At 37.5% G+C, this 10,845-nt stretch overlaps 3 protein-coding genes across 4 annotated transcripts in view; 1 reads left to right on the forward strand and 2 right to left on the reverse strand.

Moving 5' to 3' along the window:
- The window catches only part of pkd1l3 (polycystic kidney disease 1-like 3), a 16,679-nt gene extending 14,637 nt beyond the window's left edge, over nt 1-2,042 (forward strand). Inside the window, exon 23 of the mRNA XM_014025951.1 lies at nt 849-2,042. Within this exon, the coding sequence (XP_013881405.1) occupies nt 849-895 (47 nt within the window). The 3' untranslated portion in view covers nt 896-2,042. The remainder of the gene's footprint in view (nt 1-848) is intronic.
- A 201-nt stretch (nt 2,043-2,243) lies between these two features.
- LOC106530376 (60S acidic ribosomal protein P2) overlaps nt 2,244-10,845 on the reverse strand; it is a gene marked incomplete at its 3' end in the record, with an annotated part of 10,983 nt that continues 2,381 nt past the window's right edge. The window contains 3 exon segments of the mRNA XM_014025980.1: nt 2,244-2,255; nt 4,442-4,446; nt 10,084-10,086. Coding sequence (XP_013881434.1) covers nt 2,244-2,255; nt 4,442-4,446; nt 10,084-10,086 — 20 coding nt within the window.
- On the reverse strand, nt 3,139-10,678 carry ist1 (IST1 factor associated with ESCRT-III). 2 transcript variants are annotated; one of them, XM_014025969.1, is made up of 10 exons: nt 10,575-10,678; nt 9,930-10,040; nt 9,669-9,849; nt 9,487-9,574; nt 9,315-9,398; nt 9,108-9,218; nt 8,847-9,023; nt 7,432-7,533; nt 6,143-6,149; nt 3,139-4,271 (listed from the first exon to the last, which is right to left on the reverse strand). In XM_014025969.1, exons 2-10 carry the CDS (start codon nt 10,015-10,017, stop codon nt 4,102-4,104), a joined length of 1,008 nt encoding a protein of 335 aa, XP_013881423.1. In that variant the 5' UTR covers nt 10,018-10,040; nt 10,575-10,678; the 3' UTR covers nt 3,139-4,101. The 2 variants fall into 2 exon arrangements, with proteins under 2 accessions (XP_013881423.1, XP_013881416.1); XM_014025962.1 differs by having other exon boundaries at nt 6,143-6,188.

Here is a 10,845-nt window from a genome sequence, read left to right on the forward strand (position 1 = left end):
AAGTTTTTATAATAAATTAATTATTAAATTAACAAACAAGTACAATTTTTTTCCACATTTTTGGGGATGTGGGATAAAAAACAACCAAGTGAATTTAACTGGTGTATATATAAAAAAGTTTAAATTGCTCAATTTACCGTACTCAACTTGGTTAAGTAAATTTAACATCATTTTTAGAGTGGAAAAAGTACTTTTACTTTCCCGATTATTGTGAACAGTTTTATGATTTTTATTTAAATACTTTTCTTATCAGTGAAATTAATTATTTACAAAGTCATTTTCTGTTACAGTATTTTTAGTTGTTTTTTCAAGTACTTGACTTTGAGGTACTTTGTACAACAACGCAAGTTGAATAGCTCTGGTGTCGATTATCAGTCGTGCAGGACGTGACAACCATTCCTGAAGACGTCCTCTGACATCCATCTCATCCAGAAGACGTCTAAGTTTTGGTCGTGAGTTGGGGGTTCCAAACTGAAGAAGTCTTAGATGAGATTAAATGCTCAAAGTTCAGTTCGACAACTGTTGTAGCTCACCGAGTAGCTTGGTTGGACAGCAGCCCTAGTTTCAGTAACTTTCAGTACTTTTCATAGCATAAATAATACATTATGTAACAAAAACTAAAAAGTTAGGATGTCGTTAAACCTCTAAATTTAAATTCTTTCTCAAATTATTTATTAATGTTTCATAAAGCAGCTCGCCTTGACATTTTATGTTAGGCTGGCTGAAGAGAACTCTGCTTATCTCACAAGAGGACAGCCAGAATCCAGTTTTCTTGTCATTCGCTGGTTGTAAACCCCACCTGGATGAGAAATGAATCTTTGTCGTATTCTTGTCTGTCCATTTTACAGAGCAACTGGAAAAGTGCAGAGAGTACACCGGCAGGGTGACGCTGTGAAGATGCAACATTTAAAAGGGCACCGCGTCTCCTCGTCTTATTCCACAGCACGTCCCGGAGGATGTAGTTTGACTTATTAAATGATATGACATATTCTAATATTTGCATATGTACAGATATTTTTCCTTTAGTGTTGAGTAAATTTCAACTGATATATTCTTGTAAACATGTTTATAAAAAAATTAAGTAGTAGCTGTTTATCAGCTGTAGAGGTCCATCAGTACGGCGCGGTATCTGGGTCAAAATTAAGATCATTAAGCTGTGTTCRGGATGGATGTCGTCGTTTCGAACTTCCGAGTTGTATTTTTCAACTGGAACGCCCCCTGAAGTCGTAGTTTCGAGTCGAGAGGTCGGCGCAACCGGACCATAACCGAGCAGCCCGAGTATGCATTACGTCATCATTTCAACATGGCTGCCGCACGCATGAAACTCTTTACTTTTACTGTTTTTTTCCCCACTTCTGTTTTGTTTATTTTACATTAAGTCAGACATACTTGTAGTGCTTTGTAGTGATTATTAAAAGCTATGTTTTAACACTGTTTGTACACTCAAAATGCCTTGTAGAGCACTATTACTGTGTTACTGTTGCAGAGCAAAAAAAATTGAAATGCTTTTTCCGACATTTGAAACTGAAACGCTTTCAACTCGGAACTGATGTCAGTCCGGCTTCAGAATTTTGAGTTCCGACTGGAACACAGCATTATCCATGCTAGTCGCTAGTCTCTCCGATGCTAACACCAGCTTATCTACGCTAGTCGCTAGCCTTTCCGATGCTAACATGAATGAATAGGTCTTTTTCATTTGCCAGCGCCGGCCTCTAAGTCACTGGTGCTGGCCTATCATTAATCAGATCTATAATTGATTTAGCAATTGATTTAGCCTCCTGCTACAAMGATGTAGCAACTACTGTGTGCACAATAGTCTTAATTTTGGCCCTCATACCGCACCATACATCAGAGGTGCAGGGATTGCTTTCTGCAAGTTTAATTAAAATCTGGTGATTCATGAGATATTTTGCTAACAGTACAAACTGAAATTTTTGCCATAATTGTAACAATTAAGTGCATAGATTGAAAATATTCTGATAGGTTTAACTGTTAACAGTTTAATTTTAAATAAATAAGATCTAAATGACTTTTATATCAAACTGAACTCTGAAATTTTCTTGTTTCTGTACATTTTTTATATCCATTGTGCAAATGCATAAGAGTAAAACATGATTTCTGCATCACTGTGAGCATCAGGTATAAACTTTATGCAGTTTTAAAGATGAGGAGGAAGATGCTTTATGTAATGGCACCTATGGGAACTAATTATTAATTAATGCCACATTAATTGAAAGAGGATGTTTCTTCTCCTCCTGAATGATTTATACAACAGATTTAAACTAAATTCCTGTTTCTGCTTCTCGTTTGGGAACACGTGCAGCGCTGCAGACTTTTCCTCCATCTTGTTATATTTTAATCATGAATTACGGTACTTGTTTTTCTGCGTTCATTTATTTAGACTCTGTGTGAATTTAAATAAGTGATTTCTGTTGAATGTTCTGTTTTAGTTCTGTGAATTTTGATTTGTTAAAAAAAACTGTTTATATTGATTATGACTGATTTATAATAAATAAAAGGGCAAAAACACATTCAAGAGGGTGACTATTTTTAGAGTCACTTTATATCAAAGACTCAAAATGGAGAAAATTTAAAATAGATAAACCAATCTTTAAGCAACGGGTGATAATTGGATGTTGACATCAAAATTAGTTTACAAACTAAAAAATAAGTGTCCTGATGTTTAATAATTCATAATTAATCACTCCCAGATCCCCCAAAACTGCATTTTTTTTTCTACTTTTCCCGGTGACATAATCCTCACCTGACCTAAAAGTCTGAAGCGGACAGAAAGAAGCAGCTTCACWGCCTCTGTTGTTTTGGGAACTTGTGTTCATTTCCTTTGCAAATTGTGTCCTTTTGCAAGAATAATCTTTGAGCTGAACTTGCTTGAACTGGCATTTGGGTTATTTTCATGTCACATGTTGACTAACTCATGGGAATTTATAACTTAGTGCTGTCTTAATTATTATTGAAAATAAAAAATATTTGTTTATTGCTCTGAGGTCAGAAAWGATGGTATATAATATAAAGACGCTTTTGAGTTTTCTTTAACCACCAAGGACCCCTACTGGTAACTAACACACATTACAGTGTAGTAATGATCAGGAGAATTTAAAAAAGGAAAAAACTAAGTGCTAGTTTCCAGTCTTTTATTTGTTATTTTAGCATACACCATAAAAAAACTAATATTCTTTTAAACAAAGACACAAATTTGTGTCTAAAGGTACAGAATGACAGAACAGTCAGACATAGAAAGATAGCAAGCAGGTCGCAGCTCTGTAGTGTCAATAATCTCACYTTCTTCAAAACATGTATGAATTATTAAACCGCGTCTTTACGATCCAGGCCTCCGGGAAGCCGATCCTCGGGCCTCAGGAAAGTGCTGAATCATTTAACTCGAGGCCCATCGCTCATTTGCCATTCAAGCAGAGCTGGGTGTGGTTAGGTTCCAGCTCGTCTGAACACAAACAAAACCCTCGCGCTTATTATTTATTTTTATTTTATTTTTTTCGTCCTTTCCACAGGAAACAAAAAAATCCACCCTACTGACAAGAACAGACTTCTGTCTGAAGTTTGAACGTCTGGTTTCCCTCCGCGGCGGGGCGAAACCCGTCWGGCTTGTTGGACCGGTTTGACACAGTGGCAACGATCTCAGCGGCATCACAATCAAGGCATGTYCCATAAATATTASTCTAACCACTAAACCCCAAGAAAAACAAAAGGTTAAAATTTGGATATATAGTTTATCACAAAGACTTYTGCGTAGAATTAAAACAGTGTGACTTTAAATGAAAAGCAGGGAAATGGACTCACGTGATCAGATGTAAGAGCAAAAACAATACAAAACAAYAAGATGTGGCTCTTACAGAACCAACTTTTTCCAATGAGAGCCCAGATGCACTCAGTGAGTTAATCATATTTGTATAACTGAGGTAAAAATTCAGCATGTTTAAAATCTATATGAATTGACTTTACTGTAGAAGAATGGGGAGAAAAACAACCAAAATGTTAAGCATTAAACCTTTCCCACTCTCTGTTCTGAGCTGTGTATATGATGGACACAGGCCTGTAATGTGTGGTAGAACGGTGGTAGAAAGTTTAGGTTTTCTTTTTCAGCTCCTCYAACCGCCGCGTCAAATCGTCGAAGTCGATGTCGTCGGAGGTGGAGGCGTTTCCGCCGATGGAGGACGTGGGGAGCGTGTCGGGGACYGAGGGAAGTTCTGGTAGAGCGTTGTTGTCGTAGGACGCGCGGGGCTTAGGAGTAGGACCTGAAGAGAAAACGCACGGGTCAACAAGTCTGAACCACAGACTTGAATAAAAACACTAGACTGAGCCCCGCCCATCCTGTCCACTGGTAGCATCTGTGGCAGCATGGAGGAGCAGAAACAGACCAAACAGGGCAACAGCTCACAGCCTCCATAGAAACTAATAGATAAACAGCAGCTGAACTGGATCTGTTTCACAGATTATCTGTCATGTTTTGAAATTAATAATTATGTTATTTTCATTCAACAATCATGTAAAACAGCAAATTTATACCAGAAAAATATACAATTTACAAATAACAATGATCGAAACCAGACCTGAAGTCAGCCTGTAGACGTTTTAGCTACAGTAGTTGAAAAATGTTGACTTAAGCTTATAATAAAGTATTTTTATTAGTTATTTTATTTTATTGTAAGTAAGTATTATTTATTCTTACTGTCATAAATAAGAAGAAGAAGAAGAAATATTTACCAGTCAACAGTTAGAAAAATGTTCGCTGGTTGTTGGATGAAACTTGTCTCTATTAGCTAACCATCTTCTCAACAGGTCAGGTTCCTCTAACAGAAATCTAAAAATACTCATATTTATAATATTATTTTACACTCTGTAGGTCTATATATTAATCAGAGGACAAATCAGCTGTAATATTTAATAGTTTGTGTTCAATTGTAGCATGATTCAACAGTGCTAAACTCTGTATATATGCTCCACAGGCTAATTATCTGCTAACCAGTTCAATAAATAACAGTGATTACAGTGATTAGCAGTAAAACAACCAGTGTAAAGCGACAAGTGCTCCTTAGACAAAATTTACCATTCAACATGACGTCAAGCATAAATATTAAACATAAAATATGTTACTATCAAGCAGACAGCTTTACTTACTACCTGAATTAGCAGCTAAGTTTGCCCTGATCTATTGGTCGACGGCGGGTTTTTTTTTTCTTTTTAGCCGAATAATGAGAAACCTCTGAACTGTAAAGTTGGGGCTTTTTAGAGAAAGTTTAGTTTATAGAGAAAGTTTTCTTTATTCAGAAAGATTTGTGCCTAATTAATTAGGTGAGCAACCGAGGCATTCTAATCTCTAGTCTCTCCAACGCTAACGCTAGCTTATRCATACTAGTRGCTAGCCTCTCCGATGCTAACYCTAGCTTATCCATGCTAGTCGCTAGCCTCACTGATGCAAACGCCAGCTTATACAWGCTWATTGCRAGCCTCCTCCATGCTAWCYRAAATGAATAGTCTCCTCATTTGCCAGCGRTGGCCTCTCAGTTACTGGGGCCAGCTGCTCAGTTAGCGGTGCCGGTCTATCATTATTCAAATCAATATATGGCTTAGGATAGATGTAGCCTCCTGTACACAGATGTAGCAACCACTGGTTGCGRAATAGTCTTAATTTTGGCCCTCATACCGCGCCATYAAAAAGAGCTAAATCTATCAGTGATGAGCTGATGGGATTCGTCAGTTCCATTCCCAGAGACAGGAAAAAATGCATTATTGTTATAATGTTACTGATGAAATTAAAGGTTCAGCATTTCTTGATCTGAACCCATGATCTGTTAGTTCTTAGAATATGTGTTGGGACTGTATTTCAGCAACTACCATACCAAATTTTAACTCAATATCTATAAAATGAACAAAGTTATTGCCATGTTTGTGTTTACTGAAGTTGCTCGGGTTTATGTTCACTTGATTATATTAAGACATTCAGTTAGTCATTAGACACTCGCTAACCATGACAGTCACATGAGCAAAAACATGATCACCTTTCACCCTTCTTGACAAGTTATAATTTAGGTTTTTTTCATAAAAAACAAACAAACACTTCATTCATTTTGTTCTTTAACTGCAGGGTTTTTAAGGCTGGACTCACCGACAGTCTGGGAAGGAACAGAAGGTTTCTGAGTAAAATCATCAATCTGAAACATTAAAAAAAAGTCTTACAAATCATATCATTTTGGTCCTGAAGTAAAACTTTGTTAGTATTGAATCAACACAACACAAAAAATGCATTAAGGCATTAAAGCAAAAGTCAAACAGAAAAAAAACAGGCGTACAGAGGACTTTTTGGGGGGCGTTGAAAGCATCACCTTCAGAGCCACGAAAACAAGTTTTAGGTTTTGTTCAAAAGCCTCTTAGTCAAGCTCAGCAACTGCTCACGTTGTGGTTAGTTCACATTAAGCATTCCCCTGCAGTTATRTCAGAAGATATCTGATTATTGACACAATTTTTATACATTCAACTCTGTCCACTATTAAATGTTTACAGATAAAACATCAGAAATGCAAACAAAGGCAGACTTTAGTCTTTGACAGTTACATTCGACAGAGTTAGAACTCTTTTGTAAACAAAGTTTTTATATTTTCAGATGTTAAAATGTACATTTGTAGAGAATCTTTTCTTTTACTGCWGCTATTTGTCTTTCTGTCAAAGATTTAGTTAATCTGGATTGYAAAGTTTTAACCAATCGGCTTAATTTATTCGAATGTGTGCAGAAAGTATCTGTTTATGTTTCAAATTTTGAGCTGATGCTTCTGTTCCTGATAGAAGTGGTGTTTGCTGATGACAACAAAATACATCCAAATATGCATCTTATATTAAATTTGATTTATCTGCACAAGCTGCACTAAGCCTTCCTGATGTTCTGTTAAAGATTCATCTTAGTTTTGTTTCTACAAAGAAAGATGTTTTAAAAGAAAAATCAGCTTTATACATTTTAAATGCTTAATCAGGAGGAGGTAAAGAAACAAACCTAATCTGTGCACGAAAACAGCTTGGAATCAATTTTCTAGCTGCCTTAAAAATACAGTAAATCTGTTAGCAGTAATGCTAAATGTTTTTAATTTGAGGTGGAGTCTGCACTTCAATCCCATTTTCAGCGACGTATCTGCAACTTAAATGAACATGAGCAAACAGTTAAATTCATAAAGATTGTGTCAAATAAACTCAATGGTACATTCATCTGGATAAAGCAGGCCCACTCTGAGCTTTGATGTAAAAAGTATGGAAGGCGAGCAAAACTGCGAGCAAGCCGAACAAACGGTCCTTCCCTGAGTGACGCCCTGCCCTGTCCGTCCGTCTGTCTGTCTGTCCACCTGTTGAGGCAGGAAGGGGTGGGGGGATTGGGGGAGGGGCTTGTTTGTTAAGGGCACCGTCACTTACAGACTCGTATGTGGGAGGAGAAGTGGGCAGCTCAGGAGGCTGCCCTCCTCCCATGGGATGTGGGAAGCTGTTGTAGATTCCAACTGGAGTGTGAAAGGGCTCCTGGAGGAAAAACGTTTCTGTCACTAAAAATGTTGCATTTCCTTCTTTCKGTTTAGTTTAAGGATTATAAATATTTACTTCAATGGCCAAAAAAAAAAAAGTCCATAATAGTGGTCAATATGATCATATGTGACCCATCACATCGAAATGAGGGTTGAGTCAAATATGGTCAAAAAGGCCTAATTACATTTTCAGATTCCTGGCTTTAAATGCTATATTTTGATACCTGGATCATTCTGATGTCATAAGTAAAWTCATATRTGTGACCCATCACATCGAAACAAGGATTAAGTCCAAAAGTGGGATGTGGAGAAATAAGCAGATATAGTGTTTTGATATAAAKCTGTGTAAAACTTGCATTTTGTCAAAATATTAATGCCTAATTAATGCTAATTAATGCCTTATCAATGAATCATTTGAATYAACTGTCTGAAATATAATCTTAAAAGTAATTTTGAAGTATTTTTTGAGCAGTAGCAACAAAAAAAAACTGATTTTGCGGAAAAATGCCTTAAAATCTATATTTTTTCTCCGTGAGCTAGCAATGTTTTTGTTTCTTTCCAAATGGGAAATCTTAATATGCAAATAATATTTGTGGTTTCCTCTTTATATTGACATAAAAAATGACTCAATAAATTTATATAAAATTAGGATTCAGACCAAACAGTGATGTATTATAGTAACCAACAAGACACATTAAGTCATATCTCTGGATCAGTTTATGATATCAGAATGATCCAGGTATTAAAATGTAGCTTTTAAAGCAGGAATCTGAACATGTACATGTCCAAATTTGACTTAATCCTCATTTCAATATGATGGGTCACATTTATGACTTAATTTGTTTTGATGGTTACAATAATACATAAATATTTGGTCTGAATCCTAACTTTATGTAATTTTAATGAGGAATTTTTGATGTCCTTATAAAGAGGAAACCTCAAATATTATTTGAATATTGAGATTTCCCATTTGGAAAGAAGTAAAAACTTTGCTTTCTCAGGTGTTTTTCCACAAAATCAGGTTTTTGTTGCTACTGCTTCAAAATTTTGTTATACGTTTATATTTCAGACAGTTCATTCAGTTGATGCATTGATACGGCATTTATTTAATGTTTTGACAAAATGCAATTTTTGCAACAGTTTTAATCAAAACGCTGTTTGCCTTTTTCTCCATAAACCACTTTTAGACTTAATCCTTGTTTCGATGTGATGGGTCACATATTTACTCCAAGCAGATATTAAAATAAGTCTCAGATTAAGTCATAACAAAATGATTATGAACAGAATAAAAAATAAAAATGAATCCCTTACAGCTCCTTTGGGAGGTGGATAGTTGAACGCTGATGGCATGGGCATAGGCATGGGCATGGGCATGGGCATAGCAGAAGCAGGAGGAGCACTGAAACCTCCGCCGCCTCCTCCTCCTCCGTTCTTCCTGTCGGCATTCACATCAATCAGGTCCGCCTCCTCTCCAGGACACACCTCAGGCTGTAAGGGAGCGGGAGGAGACAATGTGTCGGTAATAATAAAAAACATGACATCATCCTTTAGAGACGGGATCCCAAAACGTACGTGGACCACAGCYTCAGGTTCATAGGGCACGTTGTAGTTCTTGGCGATCTCTATCAGGTAGCGCTCCACTAGAATCTTGGGAGGAGCCTCAACACTTAGTTTGTGCATCAGCTGCGAACATATCAGACATTTAAATCAGATAAGATTACAGACAAAAAGGCATTCTTGAAGATGAATCTGGGCGATCACTGGAAAAATATTGCTAACCCTGTCGTTGACTGTGCCAATCTGGTTGTTCCTGCATAGCTTTCCGTACTCCTTGCTATATTTTGCACACAGCTGTTCTGACACCTGAAAAAAACAAAGGAGAAAATCTTTTAAGAAAAGTCTTTATCGACTAAATCTGTCGGCAATACTGTCATAGAGAAGCAGAACTAACAATTTTCAGTTCAGAAACCTCCGACTGGAGACGAGGCGCCGCCCAGATGAGTGTGGACACAGCCTCCTGCAAACCTGGATCGAGTTCCCTGCCGGGTGAAAGACACGTGGATCAGAACCGAGACAGGCGCACAGAACCGAGACAGGCGCACAGGTTGCCCACAGGTGTGTTTCGGTACTCACTTCATGGACTGGATAAGGCCGAAGCGAGTCAACAGCAGGTCACAGTAAAGCTCAAGGATCTCCATGGCTTCAACCAGGTAGTCCTCTCTGATGATGTGCTCAACACGGATCCGGGCCCGCTCATCCTTACCAGATGACAGATAATCTGCAATCTCCTTCCTTGCCTTTTGAGCGAGCTCACCTTAAAATTTATGAATATGTAAAAGGTGAACTGTCAGCACAGGTGCAAGACATTAAATCAAAACTAAAAGCTGGACTCACTTTTCTTTTTCTCAAGGAGTTTGAGTCGGTTTATGACCAGCCTGAGGTTGACTCTGAGCCTCTCTGCTTTGAATCCTCCTCCTAGCATGATGGCGARGACTGACAGACGATCTGTGGACACAGGAAAGCATGAAGACCAGAACATACACGGAACCAGCTGATCCAGTGACTCACCTCATCATGTGAGCCTGACCAATACTTTACAACAAAATAACAGCATAGATTTACCCTCCAACAATTCAAACACGCATGTAAACACAAAGAAAACTAAACTAACACTGTCCGAGTCTGAACCAGCCTGAAAACTGAAGCTACTACTCCTCGAATAGCTACTATAAAGGCGTTAGCTTGGCGCCTACTAASAAGAAACTCACGACTTTTAACCTTTACATATCTCTTTATGTATTTATTTACATCTCTTTGATTGGTTAAAATTTCACACAAAGGTCTGTTTCAGAAATTCGTTCCTGTATTGATTTCAACCTGTTAGCTGGTCTTGAGTTGGTTAGTGGTTATCGCTGTTAGCTTCCGTGCTAAAGCTAAAAGCTACCAAAACAAACCAAAGTCAACAGAAACACTCAAATATATTTTTAAATAGGTCATTTTTTAAAGTCACCGCCACTAAATAAAGTGATAAAAACTTACCACTGCGTAGCAATCAACCGCAGGCACCAACTTATTTGGGTTTCTGTTTCGTCGCCTGTTTTACTTCCGCGATGATCCGAGARGACGTCATAGGGACTTTACCGAAGGGGGCGGGTCTTAAACCGACTCATGCGCAGGTGTGCCCCGAAACCACAACAGGTTCAAGGGGGAGAAAAAAAAGGCCTAAAAATAACGTGTAAAATTTCATCACGTGCTTATATTAATATACACATTTTATTTTTATATTAAACATCAAAATAATACTTTTCCC

The sequence above is a fragment of the Austrofundulus limnaeus genome, unplaced genomic scaffold (genome assembly GCF_001266775.1).
Source record: "Austrofundulus limnaeus strain Quisiro unplaced genomic scaffold, Austrofundulus_limnaeus-1.0 Scaffold5, whole genome shotgun sequence".
Taxonomy (NCBI): Eukaryota; Metazoa; Chordata; class Actinopteri; order Cyprinodontiformes; family Rivulidae; genus Austrofundulus; species Austrofundulus limnaeus.